The 24,571-nt window shown below is 41.4% G+C and overlaps 1 protein-coding gene across 1 annotated transcript in view; it reads right to left on the reverse strand.

Annotated features, from left to right (window-relative positions):
* Positions 1–24,571, reverse strand: part of LOC135202774 (centrosomal protein of 97 kDa-like) — a 50,612-nt gene that overhangs the window by 10,045 nt on the left and 15,996 nt on the right. Inside the window, 3 exon segments of the mRNA XM_064232267.1 lie at positions 36–159; positions 1,355–1,921; positions 24,234–24,337. Coding sequence (XP_064088337.1) covers positions 36–159; positions 1,355–1,921; positions 24,234–24,337 — 795 coding nt within the window.

Below are 24,571 nucleotides of genomic sequence, written 5' to 3' on the forward strand. Positions count from 1 at the left end.
ATGATACTCTCCCTACACAAGAGCAATGCACTCACCCCTGAGACTGAGGAGCTTGGCCTTGATTGACCCGGGGAGCTGCAGTTGCCTGAAATTCAGGACTCATGATGCTCTCTGGAGCTGGAACAAACTTTGTCGATCCACTAAGCTGACTATTACTTTCTGCAAGGAGGAACATGCACGTATCACAACCTTGAAACAAGTCAAATGAGCTAACGTGTATTTCAGATAGCTTACACTACTGTAGAAAACAGATCCTCAAGTCATTCTAATCTAAACAATAATTTTCATGTCATTCATGATGAAACTTACTGCACATCTAGAGAAGTAAAGAATGCAACACAACATTGTATTCTTGAGAAAGGAAAAAATCCACAAATGATCTTTGTGTCATTAAGATTTCATGAGCAAAAGGCTGTGCACTGCAGAGTTTAAAGAGCTTGTGTGAACTACGCTACAAAAATTTCATAGAGGGTACACTACAATAATGTATAAAAATTTAATGCAAATATAATCAAGGCTCAGTATAGAGGCCAATTTATTTGAGTCATTCAAGTGCTAAATAGTGACTATGAGCCAATAAACATATAAGCTGTACAATTCCTTATTTGAAAAACACTTACTAGAGAAATGAAAAGTTAAAAGTTGTATCTTGTGAAACTCCATTGCATAACCTGATGGCCGAAATTACAATCTAACAGCAACTCTAACACAAAATCCACATTTCAAACTAGAACCCTTGAAGCCAATTTTAAAAATAATCACTTGAAGCTATCTCCCCACAACTATAACATCACAGAACATATCTCGAGGTTTTCTCTATGTAAAGGAAGAATGAAACAAAGGGTGCTAAAAGTAAAACCACAAATAACACACTGCAGTAATGACATACGATCAAATATAAGGACACTTTCTAAGTAGTATATATCCAACATTTAAATATGAAAAATGGGAAAACATACAGCCTAAGACAACCTTTAATAGATTAAGATCTGTAAGATTTTTGGGAAGAAAAAATATTATAACACTTCTTTTGCAATTTTCACCAATCAAAACAATGACAGCACAAACTTTCTTGCAACACCTTTTTTTCAGTAAAGAAAAATATTTTCAAGTCTGCATTTAAGTTGAATACAATGTTGTGTAACTTCAAAAGAGGCTCTATTACTATATTCAACCTAAAAAAATCTAATATGTTACGTGTACAGCAAAAAAAAAAAAAAAAAAAAAAAAAAGGTTCAAAAAGCCTATCTCATGGATATACTATCACTTTCAAAATGACTATGACTGCTTATATAGGATCTAAACAAAATGACTTGAAACAAAATAGAAGAGTGCTCAATTGAGGAGTGTGTACCTTGGGGTGCCACATCCTCTACCACCAAGTCATTCTCGTCCCCAAAGAGGCTGGTGGGTCTTGGCTGAGTATGTGCCGGAGGATGAGGGATCCGTTCTCCCCAGGTCTCAGCCTCCCCATTGGTGAGGTGGCCCAAGTCCAAGCTGCGGGTCATGAGGTCACTAATATCTGGCTGCCCTAGACTACGTGCCAACTGCTCAGGACCTAGGCTCTGTGTCATGGGGTCAAATTCCATTGAATGCTTCAGTTCCTCATGCCCTACAGACTGGGTTAATGGGTCCATTCCTAGAGATCGGGACATCTGCTCGGCTCCCAGGCTTAATGACATGGGATCCGTCGATCCCCGTTTCGAAGTACCGGCCAGCTGGGATAGGATGGCAGGGTCCATACTCTGTGTCATGAGGCTTGGGGTCTCGGGGGTCCGAAGATCCCCACCGTAGAGTGTGCTTGACAACTCTACGTGGTATGACTGAGCTTGCTGACTTCCGCGCACATTATATTCTTTCCTAGTCGTTGCTGAATGGGTGCGACGGTGACATTCCCGTGCCGGAGCTGACCGTGAGGGGGCTGTGGGGTAAGGGGATATAACTACCACTTGTCAAAGGGACTTTCTGTAGTCTTGTTAACTAGCCTATTTACAAAAAGTAACAAAATGTCAAAGATTGCTCTCATTCTGATCTCTACAATATGAGTCCTTTAAATCATTTTTCATTTATTTATTAATATTTTACTATTAAAATGTTGTTTCTCCTTGTAATCAATAAGAATTAAATACAGACAAGATAAAAAAATCCCCCCTTTTAATAAATGGCTGAAAAAGTTCTACAATTTACCATCTATTGAAAAGTAAACAAAGTGTGTATCTTGAACTACATTATCACTATTTTGTTGTAAAATGTATGAGTCAGCCTTCAATCTAGACAAGAATACTTGAATTAAAAGATATTTTGAAATAAAATTACAGGCATACTAAAAACATCCTGTATTTTTTGTGATACAAGAAAAAGAAAAAAAATTTATACTCAGATAGAAATTGAAATAGAATTAGACAAAAAGTAGGGATGTAATAAAGTAGTATCTTTTAATGATAGTATGGTCCTAAATTTAAGGTACAGGTCCTAGGTTCCAAAAAATTAGAGTTCACATCATATTTCCAGTAATGCCACATTGCCTTAAGTCTTGAAGGATACATACAATTACAAGAAACAATTACAATCTTAACTTACATCTTATATCTAAAATTACTTAAGGAATTACAGCACCATACGATTCCCACAAAGTTACAAGTTCTATTACAGCATACGGTTACACTTCCTTCTCTACATTCTACCTACTTTAATGATATGCACACTGTAATTCAGAAAATATACATAGCTTACTATCTAACCACCTTTCATCATTTTGCAAACAAAACACGCCAGGCAAGGTACATATAAACTGAATTATGCACATTGTACCCCTAAGGCAATGAAGGTCAACTACAGTGCTCTGAATGGATCTACCTCAAGTGGCTAACACTAACTTAATTTAAAATAATTTTGTTCCACATATACAAACCTCTTATTCTTACATATGCCTACACATAGTATGTAGTTAGTTTCAGGTCAGACAACCTACATTCTGAACAGCTGCTTAGTCTGTGGGGCAATGGCTAGACATTCCCCAAAATGAAGGAAGCCTATGTCACCTATCAAATACTCTCACTGAACTCTAACTGAAAACCGGATATACAAAAAGATCAATTACGTCTCAGAATGCTCTCCTGGAAAAACTGAAAGAATGATCATAGAAATTCCTCTGGTAGTCATATCTCTCATCCAAAAATTATATAGTAACCTTTGAAATCCATTGATGAGGATAACCAGAAGTGACAATGGAGATTAAAAGTCTACGACAATTAGTTCTGCATAACCTTGTGTCAGACACTAGCAGTATACTCTCACTGGCTAATATCACATCAGTCATAACTGGAATATTAACGTAAAGAAGAGAATTATATTGTCCTTCCTACTGGGAAAATTGATTTTCAACAAATCATGGACAAATATTGACCATCAGAATAATCAGCCCAATACAGGATACATATTCTGTAAGCTAATGTAGTTTCTGCAGACTTGAGTAATTGGTAATTGGATGAGTAAGTCAGCCTCAGAGCGCTACATGGTCGTTCACCACAACTCAAGGTATTCCATGCAATCATAAATCTCACATTATGTGGGATCTTTATAAGTGCCACAATTACTGTAAATATGCTTTTCCCAAAACAACACAAATACACCATTAACAATAATGGTAAAACTCTCTTGGCACAAAAAATAAAGCAACAATGTTTCATGTTAAAGACCATAGAAATGTATACCACAAGACAAACAAATTATAAATACATATTAAAGAAATAGTCAATGTAGCTGCTATATAAAGAGTAAATATTTTCCGGTTGAGTAACACTAGCTACAACCACAAAAGTACATCTCAAACACATCAAAATGGACTCCCCCATGCATGTTGACAACAGCCACGAACACTCATTCTAGTGAAGACAACACAAAGGTAGCCTAACACTAATTTGAAAACCACTAAGGATAAATAAACAATGGATAACAAGGCAGTCAGAAGAGGGTTCGTACGCACATCCCCAGTATGAAAAGGAGTTCAGGAGTGAGTGAGTTTGACAAGTGAGACAGGGGGTCTCAAGTTTTACTTTGCAAGTTAATGCACCTATTCAACACAGCCACAACTTAACTGGGCATGCAGGCACTTGCACAAATAAGAGGTTTGTCAGACAAACTCACACTTCCATTGTCATTCACCTGCACTACACTTGACTATAGTAACTGCACAGCAATGCATACTAAGCAACAGATACACCCAATTTACAAAGTAATAACAGTGTTATCCTTAATTCATCTTTTAACATCTATTGGAAACTACATAATATGATGTGTAAGCAAGGTATGCTTTGGTTATCAACTACTGTCAAGGATTATGAAACATCAAACATTTAATATTAAATGTACAGTGTTCGTGTTCGACCTAATGAACACTATAAAATATCAATCTCCCATTACTAGCTACAGTACTTACAAATGAAGTAAAAATATTCACTTTGGTAAAGAGATTTCTTAAATAGCATTAACATGTTTATGGTTGAGTGGAACCCTAGTACTGTACTACACAACATCATTTATGCATGAATTTCAAATTGAATGAGAATGCACGATTACTAAATTTTTCTTCGACATACCATTGTTACTGTTGGTCCTGAATTACATATAGCAAAGGGCCAATATTAATGAATTGTCACATCTAAGACTTAATTCCTTCAGCAACTCTCTTAATTTCACCTACTTTCCTCTTTAGTAACGGAAGCTGGCTTCTTTAAAAATTCTTATTTTGGTTTTCAATACTATATTCATTTACTTTTGTAATCTTCTACTGTTCTGGGATTCTTATCATTATTTGAGGAAGAAGGTGGTTGAAGAAACTTTTAACCTCTGGCATATGGGTACATAAGCATTAGTGTCTATAAATACAGAGCACCCACTAGCTCCATAAACATAAAAATCTCAAAGGGTAAAGCTCAAGCAAAAGCAGCAATGTGAAAACATTATCATAGAAGATAAATAAAAAACACTTCCATGCTAAGCAAATTAGAAATAACATGCATAAACTGCATACTCAAAGAACTAATGCAGAAATAAAAACAAAGAATATTGCACAGTAAAGTGAAAAAAGCAAGCCAAATGGCATGGAAACTAAAATAAAATGGGCATTAGAAAGTCTGATGAGTAAACAACCCCTTTGTACTGACAATACAGTTAATTATCTTCCAACACTTTCCACTTACAGTACAGTACTTCCTTTGCCTTTTTCAGCATACCCCTAATAGCAGTTGTTGTATATAATGAAGACATCAGTATTAAGGCAACAAAGTTCATCAGCTTCAACTGCTTTTCAGGTACAGTATCTAAATAAATGTACAACTCTGCTCTCCAGAGTTTACATATTCAAAACAGCCCCAAGTCTACATGAGAGAGAAGTGACAAGTACATGGTTAATTGCCTAAAAAAGCAAACTTCATAATAACACAAGCCAATAACAGCTTACAAATGTGCTACAGTACTGGCTGGGTTAGTTCAGACAGTAAACGTTTGCTATCAACTGCTAGCCTCTTGATCAGTAAGGTTAAACAACACTGGGTCTTTGTCATTACTGGGTGGGTAAATATTAATGAATGCTGGATGTCACCAGCATAGAAACTTCTGTGATCTCTGCAGAAACTTGTGATGCACATTCTGAGCAAAATGTCTGTGATACCGAGTTCCAAGGACGAACTGAACTGAATACAGAATTTAGGCCAACGGCGAAGCACTGGGACCTATGAGGTTATTCAGTGCTGAAACAGAAATTGACAGTAATAGGTTTGAAAAGTGTAACGGGAGGAAAACCTCCGAGTTGCACTATGAATCAATTGTTAGGAGAGGGTGAAAAGTAAGAAGGAAGCAAGAGAATGCGAGTGGAGATACATACAGTCAAAGGAACAAAACAGGTTGCAGCTAAGGGCCAAAGGCATGCTGCAATGAACATGACGTAATGCCTACAGTGCACCGGAGTTCCAAGGATGGCCCAAAAACTCAAGAGTGAGTTTCCTTTCATTGATCCATGACAATTTTGCTAGTGGATAAATAAAATTTTTAATAACCAGTTTATTGGGATACTGTAGATGAAATCAATTACAGTATGAAGCTGATTCAATGCAACCTGCAACTTCTAAGTCACCCTTATTTTAGCTCTTATGCCTCATTTTTTTTTATAGGTTTCTGTCTGGAGGTATAAATGACTTTGCTAGAGAAGACCTTCCCTACCACTGAGACCATCTGCTTAGTTCCAGTACCTAGCCTATGGTACTAGTAGTTCATGCCCCCAGATGAAATAACCTACAACATATACAGCAGAAAACTCAAAAAAAAAAAAAAAAAAAAAAAAAAAAAAAAAAAAAAAAAAAACTAGTGGCAGTACAAGGCATTAGGGCATTAACTTCTTTTTTTTTTATATTAGCAAGAATAACTATAATCACACTTAAATAACAATAAAAAGTGCACTTATATTAAGCTTTACTTGTAATTGTTTTATATAACTTTCAAGACAATCCATTCACACAATTCTGTTACAGCATTCCAAATGCCACAAGGTCAACTTAAATTCAGAAAGATTTACTTAAATATTTTCACACATCCTAAATTCTCCCCATCAACATAACTGGAAAGCAGACAAACCACATGTTCTAACTCATCACTTTTTTTCTCATTTTAGATCAAACACAAATCGTCTGAACACCCCTAATGAAATTCAGTACGTGACAGTATTATGCAATGTAAGCACTGTATATTTGAAAACCTTTAGCAGATATTTTTTCACCCACAATTAATGGTACATGTACTTCTTACCACTTTTGTTCCATTTTAAAAAATTCAAAGCCAGTCTACATATATACACGCAGAGATTAAGCATGACTTTTGAAGAGTCCTAAGTGAATTTGGTTGTATACAACTAATAAATAAAGGTTGCTGGTAAATCACACTTGGAGAAGCACATACAGTTTGACATTAACACACCACAATCTATTCAAGTAGTTATCACACACTTATAAGATTAACTAGACTGTCCTTAAATTTAGAAAATTAACCAGGCTGTCCTTAAGTTTAGAAATGTGCCAGCCTGTCCTTGCATATGTGAAATCTTACTATTACTTTCGTACTCAAACTACACAACCTGACATGCATTATATGTACAAAATCTAAAAAATTATCATGTAAAACTAGATTCAACTGAGCAAAATAACAAAGCTACACTGTGCTTCAACATCAGATTAATCTACACTACAGTACTACCCCACTTTTTCACAGGGATAGGTTCCAGAACCTAATGCGGAAATGCAAAACTGCTTTAAAAACGCTCATCACTGCCAAATGCCATGAACCCCTGAAACAAAATAGCTTAAAACAGCCTATTTTCACAGTTCACTCCCTAATTTAAAATGAAAGAAAGTGAACCATTGATAATTTTAGAGATACGGCCCATAGAAAAATGATTCGCCAATTGGTGAAAGTTCCCAGAGAAATGCCAAAACTATGTTCCACAAATATCCGAGACAAAGTGAAGCACGAAAAAGTGGGGTAGCACTATACATGTACATATTTGATCACACCACCAATCTTAAATAATGAACCTAAAGATTTCTGAATCACCAAACGAATCAAGCTTTTAATCTAAAATGTGAAGTAGTCACAAAAATTAAAAAACCACCTCTCAGATTTTCATGATACTTAAAAAAATTACATAAGTGAATACTTAACTTTACGCATCAAACATACTAAGCTTCCATACTAGAAATAGGAGGAAATATGTTGATTTATTCCTAATGTGAACTTTTGAGAGTGTAACATTCAGAATTAGAAGCAGAATTTGAAACTTACATCATATTAAGGTAATGATTCATCTCCAAAAACCAATTCTGTATGTCACAGAACCATTTAGATAAGTGTATCTAAAGTAGTCTATCATCTAAAAGCTTACAGTATTGCAACGGCAGTCATGTCATGTCTATGTCTAATAAATTATACAGTATTGCAATGGGCAATCAAGTCTATGTCTAATAAATTAGTCATTCAAAACACCACCCCTACACAAAAAAATAGCTATGGAAAATACATGATACAAGCAACAGAGCTGTACAATTGATCAAATTTACATCAGGAAAGAAATGGCAGGGTTATATGATTTAAAAAAAAATTCTCCTCAAAAAGCATTTGGGCAATAATACTTTCATTATCTATTAGCACAAGATATTCTTCTCAGAGAAGACCTCCATAATGAACTAAGATTTCTAAAAGCAGGGACTTAAGTGTCTCTTGACAGAAACTTAGAACCACGAGAGACTACGTACAATGTCAGATAAGAGAGTACGAGTGCTTATCCACTTAAGGAAAGCATTGAATTAGCCTGGAATATCTGAAAGTATATTAATTTTTAGTTTAAGAAAGATTAGGCAGTCAAGAGAAAAACTTTCAAAAGAGAAAAATGAATATTCTACACAAGAAAACTTACAACTTACAAAAAAGATTTGGTACAGAAAGAATCTTATAAGCAGATTATAGAACCATGATTCATATCCACCTACTATTTTGTTTTTCAAAGATTTTTTTTGTCCAATTTGGAAATGCACATTTAAATATCAGAAGCTTTAACCAAGCTACCAAACCACTGCTCCACATCGTTCACTTTTTCCAGCAGCAACATAACAAATGATAATAATAGGGTTTTGCTATTGCTCAACAAGATATACATGTATACTAAAAATAATGGCTCAGAAAGAACAAACTTACAGACGTAATTATTACAAAAAATTCATAATAACCTCTCTTTGCACTTCCCAAATTTCTCATCATTTCAGGCGCACCTAAATCTCTGATCTCTATCAACAGACATATTCCTGACACATAAAGGGTCTACAGTAATACCTATAGTACTTGTGTACAGGGACACAACTGTGAATTCGTATGAGATGATAATGTAAACATCTATAATGCTCTAAAAGATTGGGTACTACTTTAGATTAAATTGGGGGCATGCTTAAAGGCATGCACAATGAAAAAGTAGGGAGCAATAAAAATTTAAACCTTTTTCTTTTATAATACAAACCTCCTTATTTTGTCTACACTCTTGCCAGTACAGCATGACACTGGCTGCCAGGTGAGCCACTACTGAGTAAAAGTGTAAAGCCTTCTTCTCTGATTAGTCTTTCAACAATTATTCAAGTCTAAATTCATTCACTTGCAGAGATAAATCTAACATGAAATGATTCCTTATCTACAAATCAGATCTGAACTGACTCTTTCTCTGTGTAAAATCTGAATAATCCAATACATCTGGAGTTGTTCATATATACTAAATTCTTTCCAAAAACTTATTGGCGATTAACTACATTCTTTCCAAAACATCACTGGATAGTAATTCTGCTAACTGGCTATTCTTTTTTCCACTATAGGAACATACCTGGCAATGAAATCTGTGTTTATAAGTTTCCTATATGCTTATTACTTAACCACTTAAAATATCTTTTCAATATGAAAATCATCCACTTAAGGATGTATGTACAAGCAAGAACCCAAGTCACTCTAACAAGTAAACTATTTACAAACAATGCCAATGTTATATATCCATTGCTTTTTCCTGGTAAGGTTCAATCAGTGCAAGCTCTCTTCTGCTGGAAGAGCATGAACATTTCTGTTGAAAACTAAAATAAGCTTTACATTTCAGGATGATGGTCACAGCTGAAGACTACGAGAACAAGAAAGGTAAGGATTGAAATATCTCAAAAAAGAATAGTGCTTTTTAGGTATGTTCAGTTTTCTCTCCAATTACATTTATCACTGTGTGAAAAGGTAGTTAGCTCTGCATATTCTGACACCACCAAGTGTCAACACTCTTTAACAACTTTATCCAGAGGTGTAAGGGTTAATTTATAACAGCTGTATGCAGTCCAGGTATACAAATATCTAATATGAAAAATTAAGCAGAAAATTAAATTTTTGACGTCGAGTAATGTGACCCTCATATTTCATCGTGGAAGAAGAACCCTCTCATATTTCATCGTGGAAGAAGAACCCTAACTTATTTTTCACTGGTGATTAGCCAACCCATTACAGTACTGGGCATTATGGCATATAGATAAAATAAGAGGTTTGTACTCTGCAGGAGAAGACAATCATATATTAATTTACAATTTATTTTCTAGGTAACACTATATAGATTGCAGCAAAAGTTTTATCAAACATGCCTGCCTGTGGATCTCTCATTTCCAAAGTCCATCTTACCTTCCTTTTTGAAATGTGCCTACCCTATCAAACTCTATCTACGTGACAGAAAAACTTTTTACAAGTTCTCGTCATTCAGCTAAAAAATTACATTTACACATGTATCAGTCTACAACATGAAATCCTGTCTTGAAACTTTTACGTTCATATACAAACAATGATCCAGTTTCGAGAAGGAAGAGTCAATTAGCAAACTGCAACTGATTCCACATTTCCTTACTATACAATGTACTTATATCTATATCTCTGTGATAATCAAATCATTAGTTTTCCATTTTAAGCTAACTTAACTTTCTTCTCACAGCTATAGAGTAACAATTATTACCTACTACAGAGAACAGTAATTAAAATGATATTGTTATGATACAATAAAGTTTGTTCATACTTACCTGGCAGATATATATAATCAAGTACCCACCCACCTCCCCTCAGGGGACAGTGGAAATAAAAATTATGAATAGAAAATGGGAATGGTTCCTGATACCCGCCTCCCAGCGGCGGGAATGGGTACTAACCACCTGGCCGACCACTGCGTGTGTCGGAAGTTTTTAAAATTCTGTCGGACTTCAGAAAATACAGCTGTATATATATCTGCCAGGTAAGTATGAACAAACTTTATTGTATCATAACAATATCATTTTGTTCATGAAACTTACCTGTCAGATATATATATAGCTGAATCCCACCTTTGGAGGTGGGAAGGGACAGAATAGAAGGATTTTGGGAAACAAATGCATGCAGATGATTTACATCTTGGTTCCACCTGTTAGCATAGCTGGCTTCGTGGTTACTGCCACGTAAGTCTGCTTGTGCTACTAGAGTTGCCAGCGAGGTAGAGACCTATATAGCTGGTGCACTCCAGATGATCTGTCAACAGGGGCGAGACCACGACGTGACTAGACCATATTGACCATACCATGAGGGCTAAGAAGTAAAATAAATATATATATATATAAATATATATATCACCACCTGACCAACCTAGCCAAAGTTAAGGTGTGTTAACTAAGGCTTAAGAGTTAAGAAGTCGCCGTTGTCGGCGACTCAACAACTAAATTAAGAGCTCTTCCTAACCATTTTCTACAGGATAGGATGAGTGGTACTTCTTGCCCCCAAGATTGTGTCTGCAGACACGTATGGCCCTAGCGAGCAGCAGATCTCATATGCCATCTTCACATCTCGCAGGGAGTGTGAAGTGAACACAGAGTTGCTTCGCTAAAACATGGTACTCAGGATGTTGCTGAGTGCCATGCTCTGTTGAAATGCTTCCGAGGCCGCGCCCTCACCTCGTGAGCATTCAGATAAAAAGATTTCAAATCTTTGTGCAAACACAATGAAGGAGCATTTTTGAAAGAACTCCTTAACACTAAAGCCAGGTCTGTTCTTCGATATGGGCAAGTCTGGTCTTTTTCGGAACACTGCAGATTGCCCGAATGACTTCGACTTTCTTGAGTTTTATGTAGATAAAACTTGAGAGACCCGACAGGGCACAGGACTCTCTCTGGCTCCTGCCCACTAACTTGTGCCATCCTTGCTTCCAAGCTCCTGGCCCAAGGACAAAACGGGTTACCATTCTTAGGCCACAACGGAAGGGTTAGAGAGCACACCGCCTTGTGTTCTCTAAAGCCAAAACTTGTGACGATGGCTTAAAATCTCACTAACCCTCTTTGTCGTATCTAGGGTGGTTAGAAGAAGGCCTTCCTGATCACATGCAAGAAGTTAACAGGTAGGAGAGGTTCGAATGCTTTGACATCAAGAACTTCAGACTACGTCTAAGTTCCATATTGAAAGCTTCGATCTGGACATGCACAGTCAGTCCGTCTGTACTAAAGTCAGGTGACCGACCAGTTGACCAGTCAGACGAATCAAGGACAGCAAGGCTGTACCCTGAAGACCATAAGGCACTATTCTTCGCTGAAGGATGAGTGTCTGGACTGCCTGGGCGATTCAATCTAAGCAAACCTTGGGGGTGTATCAACGCAACCCAACGTCGTCAGCGAATCAACTCCTGACTCGAGCTTCTGGTGCCAGGAGAAAGGAGCGAGGAGCAAAAAGGCGATTCAGTCCCGAAGGAAGAATGCCTGACAGTCCAACCTGGTCTCATGTTACACGATCATCGGGGGTGTATAAACGCAACCGACTTCGTCAACAAGAAACTCAGGGCTACTATATGTCGCCTGATCTCGCACGAGTGTCTGACTCCGAGAAAACAGGTGAGACAAAAAGTAGATGATGAGCGAGGTTCGAGATTCCACAGAACTCAAAAGATCGTGAAGGGCTTTGTTGTTTGACAGACGCAAATCTCTGAGCCCAAAGGCCGTCAACAACATATTTGCGTATTCTTTAATAGTTGTGACTGCCAGCTTATCCCATTCTTCAGACGGAAATGGAAGAACGGTAATCTTATTCCTGTCAACATCTCGATAGCCTGAACGTAGTCAGACTCAGAGCGGAGATGTATATAGGTAGTTATAGGTACCTTTCGAGTTAGAGTAGACCGACTCTCTCGGAAAAGGTCCTTGGAAAGTGAACTAGGAAGTATGTGACCTCTGTGAATCCAGGATCCTGAAGGCCAACATGGGGCGATCAGCGTCCATTGTCCGGCTCCCTGTGACGTCATAAATCCTCTTATTACATTTCCTAAGAGATTGAAAAAAGGGGAAAAGAGACTAAATATCCATCCCCGTTCAATATCATAGGATGGCGTTTAATGGTACCGATCCCGGATCGAGAATAAGGGAGCAGAAAAGAAGCCTCTTCGTCCTCAACATATCGAAGAGAAGAATGAAAGGGCGTCCCTAAAGTCTCCACAACTCTCAACTTACTTCTAAAGAAAGATTCCACTCGGAAGTCAATAGTTGCTGCCGTCGATCTAGACGATTCGTACGGACTTTTGCAATCCTGTAACGAACCTCTAGAGGATCGTTACATTCTACGCCTGTTGTTATAATAGGCTTTCTCGTAAACTCGAACAGGGACCGAGAAGATACTTCTTAAGATATGAGAGAGCTGTGGAATATCAGAGTTGATCTGGACCACTGGTTCCCAAAACTCGTTACGAGGACTGGAGGGACTACCGAATCGCTTTTACTTCTTTCAGATTAAGATCCAAGACATCTGAAACCCTATCCAGATGTCCGGCACCTTCTTTCTATCACCTCAGGTGATAAAACGCACTGAGAGATGTTCAGAATCATTCCTAGATCTTGAATAATATTTCAGTTTCCCGGTAGGAGAAAACTGTGGTCTGAATTGCAGTCTATTCGGGGAAACAAACTTCTTCAGGAAGGAAATGGTCCCCAGCAAGCTCATCCATTCCCTCCCCGAGTATGCTTACTTCCTAATAAGGCTGCGCTTTGCCTAAGCAGGAGAGCATATAAAAGTGCAATGTTGCGGTATGACTCGTAGTTCTATACCGTGCGGTAACGAGCACCGAAAGGATTAAGAGATAACTTCTGTTGAACATAGTAAGGCAAAACGAATGCAACGTTTATTCATTCACGTAAGAAATCCCCTCAATCTTAGGCTAAAGTCCGTGATTGTAGGGCAGAGATACAGTTAGTCAGTCAATCCCGCAGGAGAGACGTAACCGCCAGCACAGAGATACGGTTAGTCAGTCAATCCCGCAGGAGAGAGAGACGTAACCTACCGCGCATGACAGCGCCCGATCTGTTACTGGCTCGGTTGGACTGGAGGACAGACACAGCGTGACAGCAGCAGCCAGCAGCTTACGAACGTCGTCTCTTAACTTTATGTCTGGGTTGCCAGCTACCCTATTCTACGAAGAAATAGGTCCGTTATTTTTTGAGCAGAAAGACTCTCAAGCTGGTATATTTAAGCGAAACAGAAAACGCTAAATATATAGATGCGTTTGTGTCGTCAGAACACTACCATACAACGGTAAAAGATAAATCGGAAACTCCTGGAAGGCTGCAGGGAGTAACGATTAAATGTCCTTAAAATAGACAATAGACCTCTCGGTTGCCATCCGAAGAGGTAACTACAGCAAGCGTATATGACTTGAACCAACCAGAAGTAAAATAACGCAAGGCAAAATATGAAATTATATCACAATAAAGTTTGTTCATACTTACCTGGCAGACATATATATAGCTGAATTCGGAAATACAGCTACATACATATCTGACAGGCAAGTTTCATGAACAAAACTTAAGAGAATCGAAGCAGTCAGCTCAAGCTTCTTATGTTACTGGACATAAGCGTTCATTGACGTAGTCTACAAGTCTATTTCTTGTACGAGTCTGCGAATGACGAATGAGAGCTCTTCCGAATCTTGTCAATAAGAGCTTATTCGCTTACGCAATATCAAGTTAATGAGATGTTTGTCAATGAGAACTAACCCATTTACGGGACAAAGAGATATTTTGTCAATGAGGGGATACCCACTTACTTGACAAAACGAAAGTATATTGTCAATGGGGGAAAGTCACTGAATTGACAAAACGTAATCCAGGGAGTCAAGCATTTAATTTTTTTCGATTCCCGTCTCAAACGAGGAAGGGGCAAGAATCCTGTTAAGAGACTGGGCTTACGGCAGGTAGAACGACGATGTTCAATTCGGCAGCGTAGTCCCGACTAGAAACTAACAAAATCTATCATCTGAAAAACCCTTTCAGATGGGCTAAAAAGCTTGCAAAATTATCCTGGGAAGAGGAAGAAACTCTCCAACCAGCTTCCTCTCCCGTATCACAACTAATGCCTGCTAAAGATGATATTGTTATAATACAATAAAGTTTCATACATACTTACCTGGCAGATATATACATAGCTAAGACTCCGTCGTCCCCGACAGAAATTCAAATTTCGCGCCACTCGCTACAGGTAGGTCAGGTGATCTACCGGCCTGCCCTGGGTGGCAGGACTAGGAACCATTCCCGTTTTCTACTCATATATTTTCTCTTCCACCTGTCTCCTTGCGGGGAGGCTGGGTGGGCCCTAATCGTATATATCTGCCAGGTAAGTATGTATGAAACTTTATTGTATTATAACAATATCATTTTCATACAATCAACTTACCTGTCAGATATATACATAGCTGATTGGCACCCTTCGGTGGAGGGTAAGAGACAGCTACTACTAGAATAGACAGGTAAACAACATCTGTTGTAGGTATAAATTAAAAACCTTGGTTCCTACCTGATAGGTGGTAGACTCCGTGGGTGTTTTCCCCGTAGTCTGCATCACCTCAAGAAACTTTAGCGAGATATGTGATCTATGGCCAAGAATTCTTGTGGGTCTGCCGAAGGGGTCTTATCCACTTACTCGGCAGAGCCTGAAAGGACTTTGTCAATGGGTGCTGATCCACTTACATGACAACACACCTTATTAAGGAGCAAACAATCAATCCCGACCACCTGATCCTAACCACCATGTTAGTATTAAAAATTGCTCAGAGTTATCCCCAACTCTTCGCAACAACCGTAACTCAAACCACAATGCACAAGTACACAATAATTTAAAAAAAATTTTCTATTACAAGATATCACAAGAGTTCCTTACTGAACTGAAGTGACTGGACGCTTGTGCGACAACTGCACTTGTTCAGAAGAAAGTCTAGAACATATCTATATTTAAGGTTTCTATTACAAGATATCACAAGAGTTCCTTACTGAACTGAAGTGACTGGACGCTTGTGCGACAACTGCACTTGTTTCAGAAGAAAGTCTAGAACATATCTATATTTAAGGATTGTTGTAAGCTCCTGTACCCAGGATTGTGCCCGCAGACACAAAAGGACCTAATGAAAAACATTTTTCATAGGTCACACGCACGTCCTTCAAATAGTGAGCCGCAAACACAGAATTACATCTCCAATATGTCGCTTCCAAGATATTCTTCAGCGACATATTTCTCTGAAAGAGAGAGACGTTGCCACTGCTCTCACTTCATGAGCTCTTACTCTTAGGAGTTTTAAGGAATCGTCCGTGCAAGCCTTATGAGCGTCCATAATTACGTTCCTGACAAAAAAGGCTAATGCATTCTTAGACATAGGTCTTGATGGATCCTTCACTGAGCACCACAGGCCTTGTCTAGAACCTCCCAACTGTTCCTTTTTCTTTAAGTAAAACTTTAATGCCCTTACTGGGCAAAGAGACCTCTCCGGTTCCCTGCCGACGAGACCCGATAATCCTTTTACTTCGAAGTTTCTCGGCCAGGGTTTCGAAGGATTTTCATTCTTCGCTAAGAATAATTCCTTGAAAGAACAGATGGCTGAATCTATATTGAAACCCGACTTTGTCACTAAGGGCGTGCAGTTCGCTAACCCTTTTTGCCGTTGCCAGTGACAAAAGGAACTAACATTTTCTCGTTATATCACGAAACGAGGCCAAATGTAGGGTTCAAATCTCTCTGAAGTCAAGAACTTCAGTACTACGTCTAGATTCCAGTTAGGGGGAGAAGTCATTCTATACTTCTTGGTCTCAAATGACCTAATCAGATCATGCAGATCCTTATTGTTTCCCAAATCTAGGCCTCTATTCCTAAAGACGGCCGATAGCATACTCCTATAGCCCTTTATCGTGGCTACGAGAAGCTGCGACTCTTCCCTCAGAAATAACAGAAAATCAGCTATTTCTGCTACAGAGGTACTGGAGGAGGACAACTTCTTTGACTTACACCACCTTCTAAAAACTTCCCACTTGGATTGATAAACCCGGATAGTGGAAGTTCTCCGGGCTCTAGCGATCGAGCTTGCTGCTTTACTAGAAAAGCCTCTCGCTCTGACAAGTCTTTCGATAGTCGAAAGGCAGTCAGAGCGAGAGCGGGGAGGTTTTGATGAAACCTCTCGAAGTGTGGTTGTCTGAGAAGATCCCTCCTTTGTGGAAGGGATCTGGGGAAGTCTACTATCCACTCCAGTACCTCTGGAAACCATTCTTGAGCTGGCCAAAAGGGGGCTATCAGGGTCATTCTTGTCCCCTTTGAAGTCACAAACTTCCTGAGTACTTGCCCCAGAATCTTGAATGGGGGAAATGCGTAAACGTGCTACCTGAGACCAATCTAGTAGGAAGGCGTCTACTGCTAGAGCTCTGGGATCTTCTACCACTGAACAGAAGACTTCCAGTCTCCTCGAGAGGAACGTGGCAAAGAGGTCGACATGAGGAGTTCCCCAAAGAGACCAGAAGCTTGAGGCAAACTTCTGAGTGGAGGGTCCACTCGGTATGAAGGACCTGGTTCCTCCTGCTCAGCCTGTCCGCTCGTACGTTCCTTACTCCCTGAACGAACCTCGTCAAGAGAGAGATGTTCCTCTGGGATGTCCACAACAGAAGTTCTCTCGTGAGTTCGTAAAGGGCATACGAGTGAGTACCTCCTTGCTTCCGAATGTATGCTAGAGCGGTTGTATTGTCCGCATTCACTTGAACTATTTTGTTGCAAACTAACGGTTCGAAGCTCTTTAGAGCTAGGTGTACAGCTAGCAGTTCTTTGCAGTTTATGTGCCAGGACACTTGAAGAGCATTCCAAGTGCCTGACACTTCTCTCTTTCCCAAAGTTGCTCCCCAACCTTTTTTCCGACGCGTCGGAAAACAATACAAGGTTTGGGCTCTGTATTTCCAGGGAAGCACCCTTTGTTTTCCCTCAGTGGGAGTAACCACCATTCTAGATGTCGTTTTATCAGATCTGGAATGGGAAAAAAAGTCCTGAGGAGAGTAGTCCTGTCTTCATGTTCCACGAACTTCTGAGGAAGAACTGAAGAGGACGGAGATGAAGTCTTCCTAGGTGAAAGAACTGTTCGAGCGAGGAAAGGGTCCCTAAAAGGCTCAACCATTCCCTCGCGCCGAAGTCCGTTCCTTCCTTAGGAAGAGAGAGACTTTTTCTAAACCTCTCGCTAGTCTCTCTTGAGAAGGAAATACTCGAAAACCCCGAGAATCCATCCGAATCCCCAGATAGACCAAGTTCTGGCTGGGGATCAGTTGGGACTTCTCGAGTTCACGAGTAATCCTAAAGTCTTTTTTTATAAGGTTTAGTGTCACATTCAGGTCCTCCAAACACTGTTCCTCTGACTTTGCTCTGATAAGCCCAGTCGTCTAGATAAAAGAGATATACTGATTCCTTTCAGATGAAGCCATCTCGCCACATTTTTCAAAAGGTTCGTGAAAACCTGAGGCGCCGTCGACAGGCCGAAGCACAAGGCTCTGAATTGGAAGATCCTTCCCCCCGTCATGAAACGGAGGTACTTCTTCGACGAAGGATGGATCGGGACGTGAAAATATGCGTCCTGGAGATCCAGAGACACCATCCAATCCCCTTGGCGAAGAGCCGCCAGGACTGAAGCAGAGGTTTCCATGGAGAACTTCTGTTTTTGAACAAACTTGTTCAGAGCGCTGACATCCAGAACTGGTCTCCATCCCCCCGAGGCTTTCGCAACCAAGAAAAGACGATTGTAAAACCCCGGGGAGCTTTGATCCAGCACAAGTTCTATAGCTCTCTTGTCCCACATCTGATCCACCATTTGTTGAAGAGTATCTTTCAACACAGGGTCCTTGTAATTGGCGGACAATTCCCTCGGAGTTGACGTCAGGGGAGGATTGTCCAGGAAAGGAATGAGATATCCCTTCTGAAGAACCGACATCGACCAAGGATCTGTGTCGATGCGAGTCCAGGCTTCCGCAAATCCCCGGAGCCTGGCACCTACTGGTGTTTGGAGGAGCGCCACTTCACTTTCCCCTTTTAAAATTTTAAAGGGGCGGAACGAGGCTCGACCTCTCTTCTCGTCGTTTTCCTTTTAGCGGTAACTCTAGTTGGAGGGCCGCCTCGAAAGGGCCGAACAGGAGTAGACGCCACTTTCTTTCACCCACCATTACTGTCTCTTCTTCCTGGACGATTGCAGGAGAAGATCTTGAGTCGCTTTCTCCGTCAGCGATCGGGAAATATCCTTCACCAACTGTGACGGGAACAGAAAATCAGACCTAGGGGCGAATAACAAGCTGCTCTTTGTGAGTGTGATACTGCTTTCGTCAAGAAAGCGCTAAACACAGATCTCTTCTTCAAGAGACCTGCTCCAAACAAGGAAGAAACTTCCCCTGAGCCGTCTTGCACCGCCTTGTCAATACATGACAGAATTGCTAGGAGTACATCCGGTTCTAGCCCTTCAGGGGCATGAGCCCTTCTTGGACATCACCCCAAGGGTCCCAATCTAGGAAGTTAAAGACTTCTAGAATGTGAAAAAGTCCCTTGAGGAGATGATCCAACTCTGAAAGGCCCCAAGTAATCTTAGCCGTGTGAAAGGCTATGTCTCCTGGATGCGTCTACCAGACTGGAAAAGTCAGCTTCAGCTGAAGCAGGGAGAGTGAGACCCATATTCTCCCCAGTCTGGTACCAAATGCCTCTCTTGCCGGTCAGTCTAGGGGGAGGCATGCAAAAGACTGTCCTTACTAGCTCCTTCTTAGTAAGCATCCAGTTATCCAGCGATTGCAGAGCTCTCTTCATAGAAATCGTCGGTCTCATCTTCACGAAAGCCGACGATTTCGGAGTCTTCGAGCATGAAAAACACGTGAAACGAGGCGAAGGAGGGAGCGGCAGGGATCAATGCGTCTCCGTATTCCTGGAGAAGGAGAGCTGTCAAGACTTTGTAGTTCGACAGTCCCTTCCTTCCTTACTGTGAGACTCGTCCTCTGATTCCTCTTCCATAATCGGATCAGTAGGAGAGACCACTTCTCGTTCCGGGTCTTCTTGTCCAACAATTCTCTCTACTGGGGACAAACTCCTAATAGGAGAGGGGCTAAGAGAGTGTAAAGAGCTCCTATGCTTGACTGGCTCTTCGTACTTGGCTGGCGCCTCGCGCTTGGCTGGCGTCTCGCGCCTGGCTGACTCCTCACGCTTGGCTGGCGCCTCGCGCCTGGCAAGATCCTCGCGCTTGGCTGGCGTCTCGCGCCTGACTGACTCTTCGCGCTTGGCTGGCGCCTCGCGCCTGACTGGTGCCTCGCGCCTCTGAACCGTCTCGCGCCTGACTGACACCTCGTGCCTTGTTGAAGACTCGCGTCTTCCTGAAGTCCCCTCCTTGCGTGACAGATGTTCTTCTTGAGCCTCACGCTTGGATGAATGCTCACGCCTGTTTGTTACTCCGCGCTCGGCTGAAGCTACTGATCTGGCAGACGTATCCCATCTGGGAGAATCTTCTCTTCTGCCATGCGTTTCTCGCTTGTCTGACTCTCTCTTAGAGGACGCTTCTCGTCTGTAGGACGCCTCGCGCTTGGCTGTTGCTACGCGCTTGTCTGGCGGATCCATATCTTCCCACGAGTCTCTATCTGAGAACTCAAAAGACTCACGTTTCGCAGGAGCCTCACTTCTGGTGGGAGAAGGAAGACGAGTCTTCTTAACCGGCAGTCTGACGTCTTTCTTACGAGGAGGATCCTTCGAAAGGACTCCTACTAGGGCGGAAAGCTGTTCCTGTACCGCCAAAATGATCCTTTTGGACGCTTCTCCTGCGTCTTCTTGAACGGGAGAGGTAGACCTCGAAGGCGTGTTGCCCCCATCCTGGGACGGCGAAACCCTCTTCGCCTTCTTGATAGAAGGAGGTTCTTCTTCCGAAAAGCGTTCCGGGCTTGAATCCAAACCAGGATCTCTCCAGTGCCTTTTCAGGGGCCTGGACAAAGTCCGGAAATTTCCTTCCACCCGCTCGTTTAGGAGGGAGGAGAAGCGGACGAAGAGAAGCACTCTCTGAGGACGCTTTCGATAGCGGTCCTGAGCAGTCTGTCTATACACAGCACCTGCTGAAGGGACGCCTGACCGGGGGAATTCTCCACAACCTCCGTACGGCTTTCGACTTTCCTTCTCCTCTGGGCTTGGGAGCTTGGAAGAGGTCTAGGCCTGGGAGCGTCGCAGAAGAGACGGTCAGACGCCCCCTCCACCACACTGGGGACACTCACTTCACTAAAGTCACTTTCACCATCCTTACCTTTTATGGTAGCCCTTTCGGCTTTCATCCTGAGAATCGTTAGCCCGTTTCAGTTCATTGCAGAAATTTTCCGGAAGCTGAAATCTGAATGTACAGTCAGTGAGGGTCCTGATACAGAATCATAATTAAGAGAAGAGTTAGAATTATCCAAAGGCTCAATAGGCCTTGTACCATTACCCGCCATCTTAGATGCAGCCCTTCTGACTCTATCCCTTTTCAACTTCTTCAAGTAAGAAGTTAGAGTCTTCCATTCCTCAACATTCAACCTTTCACACTCATGACAGGTGTTAGAATAGAACAATCAAAACCCCTACATTTGCGACATACAGTGGTGAGGATCAACCGAAGCTTTCGGTATCCTCACCTTGCAGCCTACATTCACACACATTCTCACACAAACACTTGAATCAGACATTCTGAAGAAAAAATAAAAAAGCAAGTCCAAATCCAGTCCACAGTAGCGAATGCCAAAACAACGATCCAGGTACTTCACCAAAAGTCCACAAAAAGAGTGATCAATTGCTTAGAAAAGCAAATTCCAGTCAAGAGGTGGCAGCAACGATGTTGATACCACCGGCGACAGAAAATATATGAGTAGAAAACGGGAATGGTTCCTAGTCCTGCCACCCAGGGCAGGCCGGTAGATCACCTGACCTCCTACCGTAGCGAGTGGCGCGAAATTTGAATTTCTGTCGGGACGACGGAGTCTTAGCTATGTATATATCTGACAGGTAAGTTGATTGTATGAAACTTAAAAATTTATTGGCAGTATGGCAAAGGAAGTCCTGTCTTGCGCTTTCCTGAAGAGTCGTCCTTTGATGAGTGCCTTTGCAAGAATCCCACTGAACGTTGCCGAGAGTCCTGACGTGCAGGACATCGAGCCTTACATAACCCGTAACTGCCTTATCGCAAAGTCTTGACTGCGGTAGTGGCAACTTAAATTTATTGGCAGAATGGCAAAGGTTGCGGTAGAGCCAACGAGATCTTCCCTTGAGCTTTCCTTACTCCATCCACCTATGCGAAAAGCAATATTAATTGACAGAGACCTCTTGAATTCACGAAACCCGATGTCTGCTGGGTTTCGAAGAAGAAGTTGTCTGTTCACTTTAAACTTCCTCCGAAGCACTGCCTACTTCACATTCTTTTGCAGGTGAGGTAGAAGGTATCACCGGAGGTAGAGATAAACATTCTTTAGGCCCATATCTGAAACAAGAGCTTGAAGAGTTCAACAGAAACGTTCAGCCAGGCGACACACCTGGCGTGCGCTGGTGCACGCTCAGCGTTCACTGGAGCGCGCTCGGCGTCCACTGGAGCGCGCTCGGCGTCCACTGGCGCGCACTTGGCGTCCACTGGCGCGCACTTGGCGTCCACTGGCGCGCACTTTGGCGTGCACCCGCGCGCGCCTGGAGTCCATCCGAGCGTCCCGGGCGTCCGCTCTCAAAAGCTTCCTGCTACTATGACTTCTCTTACGTATTTCTCGGTGGAAAGACGGACACGAGTTCAGGCGACGTTCGCCTTCTTACTTCTCACTGAAACGCATAACGAGAGAGAGAGAGGACGTGAAGCGTCCTCTTCTATAAAGCTTCTATTTAGAGGGCGCGAGTCCTTCCGAAAGCTCCAACCCCTGCATGGGGAGGACGCTTCGGAGGACGAGAAGCAATCTTTCAGGATTCGTGCACGCGCACGCACTTTGGCAGTCTGGGGATTTTCATCAGAAACTGCCGAAGGCACGCCAGATCGGTGGGGGTTCCTTGTAACCCTCCTTAGGCTTTCGACATGCTCCCTCCCCGGGTCTGGGAGTCAAGCAGAGGTCCCGGCCTAGAGGCGAAACAGGCCGATCTGACGCACCCTCCACTACACAAGGGGTATCACTGCACTGCACTTCACTTTTACTCTCTAAAGCAAGCACTTTCGATTCTAAGATACGAATCGAAAGAGTATCAGAGAAAGGGCAATTCCTCTACAGACACTGCTTAGGGCCCGAAGGCAACACTGCAGGGTTAGGAGTAACAATTACAGAAGTAGCACTTCCCAGCAATGAAGGAGAGCGAAGCACCTCTCGTAGACATATTCATAGCCCCGTAGGCCATACTACAGGGTTAGGCAAAATAAAGTCATACAGGAAGGTTAGCAGGTTCACTACCCTGACTTTTTGTTACTGATTAATTGCGTACATACGAATCATACGTCTTCCTTACGGAATTAGACATGTTTACTGATTAATTGCGTACATACGAATCATACGTCTTCCTTACGGAATAGACAAAGTCTCACACTCCTTACATGACAAATCTCAACAAAGAAGCAAGACCCATACCCCTCGTACATACCAAGTGCGGATCTACCGAAGCTTTCGGTAGCCACACCCTATCTTTGCAGACAACCCCGTCTGAAACTAGCCTAACTAGATTCAGATATTTTATGCAAAAATGAATCAAATTCAAATCAATTTAAGATAGCGTATGCCTAGCCACAAATCCAAGTAATAATCAAAAGACAATTAGGATACTTAGGGCAATGAAGTTTCCAAAATCCTAAAGACGGAGGTCACTGAAAACAAAAAGGTGTTTTCAGCACCCAAGCACAGAAAAATTATGAATAGAAAATGGGAATGGTTCCTGATACCCGCCTCCCAGCGGCGGGAATGGGTACTAACCACCTGGCCGACCACTGCGTGTGTCGGAAGTTTTTAAAATTCTGTCGGACTTCAGAAAATACAGCTATATATATATCTGACAGGTAAGTTTCATGAACAAAATTTAATATACAGCTACAACTGCACCCAAGTATATATAGTTACACATCAGTTGGCAGGCCCACCTCATTTTCATCAGTATTCAAGAAAGGAATAAGGCAGAAGTCTTAAACAGACTGAAAACTGGACATCATTACCTGGTAACTATGGCCTGAAATACCCAAAGCTTTGGGACAATTCATGACCAAATTATAACTACATGGCAATGTTTTGATCTAACAGATTCAACAATAAATTCCTTGAAAAAACAGCAAGAAACTGAAGCACTCGCAGCCAAGCAAAAAACCATCTAAAAAGTAAAGCATACAAGTGATATGAAAACATTCATGGACTAACCAGTGTTGCGTCTCATGGAGGCAGATCGTGACACACTACGTCTGTGCATTGCCGGCGAATCATGGTGGCTACTTGAGCGACTGCCACGCCCACTTGACGATTCACTGAGGAGAAAGAAAGCAACGATATTACTTATGCTATATAACAATCATGCAATTCAACTATGTATTCCAATAATCTTTACACTCACATTGAGGTATGTAGATGTCCAGCAGTCCCTTTTGCTAGGAGATGAAAATCAATTTTAATTTTCTACAATTCGAAAAAGCAAATGTTGCCTCTCTCACAAAGACAAAGACACATGCAAACTGCATGCTACAAAAATCAATTAAAAACAT

Source organism: Macrobrachium nipponense, chromosome 11 (genome assembly GCF_015104395.2).
Source record: "Macrobrachium nipponense isolate FS-2020 chromosome 11, ASM1510439v2, whole genome shotgun sequence".
Lineage (NCBI taxonomy): Eukaryota > Metazoa > Arthropoda > Malacostraca > Decapoda > Palaemonidae > Macrobrachium > Macrobrachium nipponense.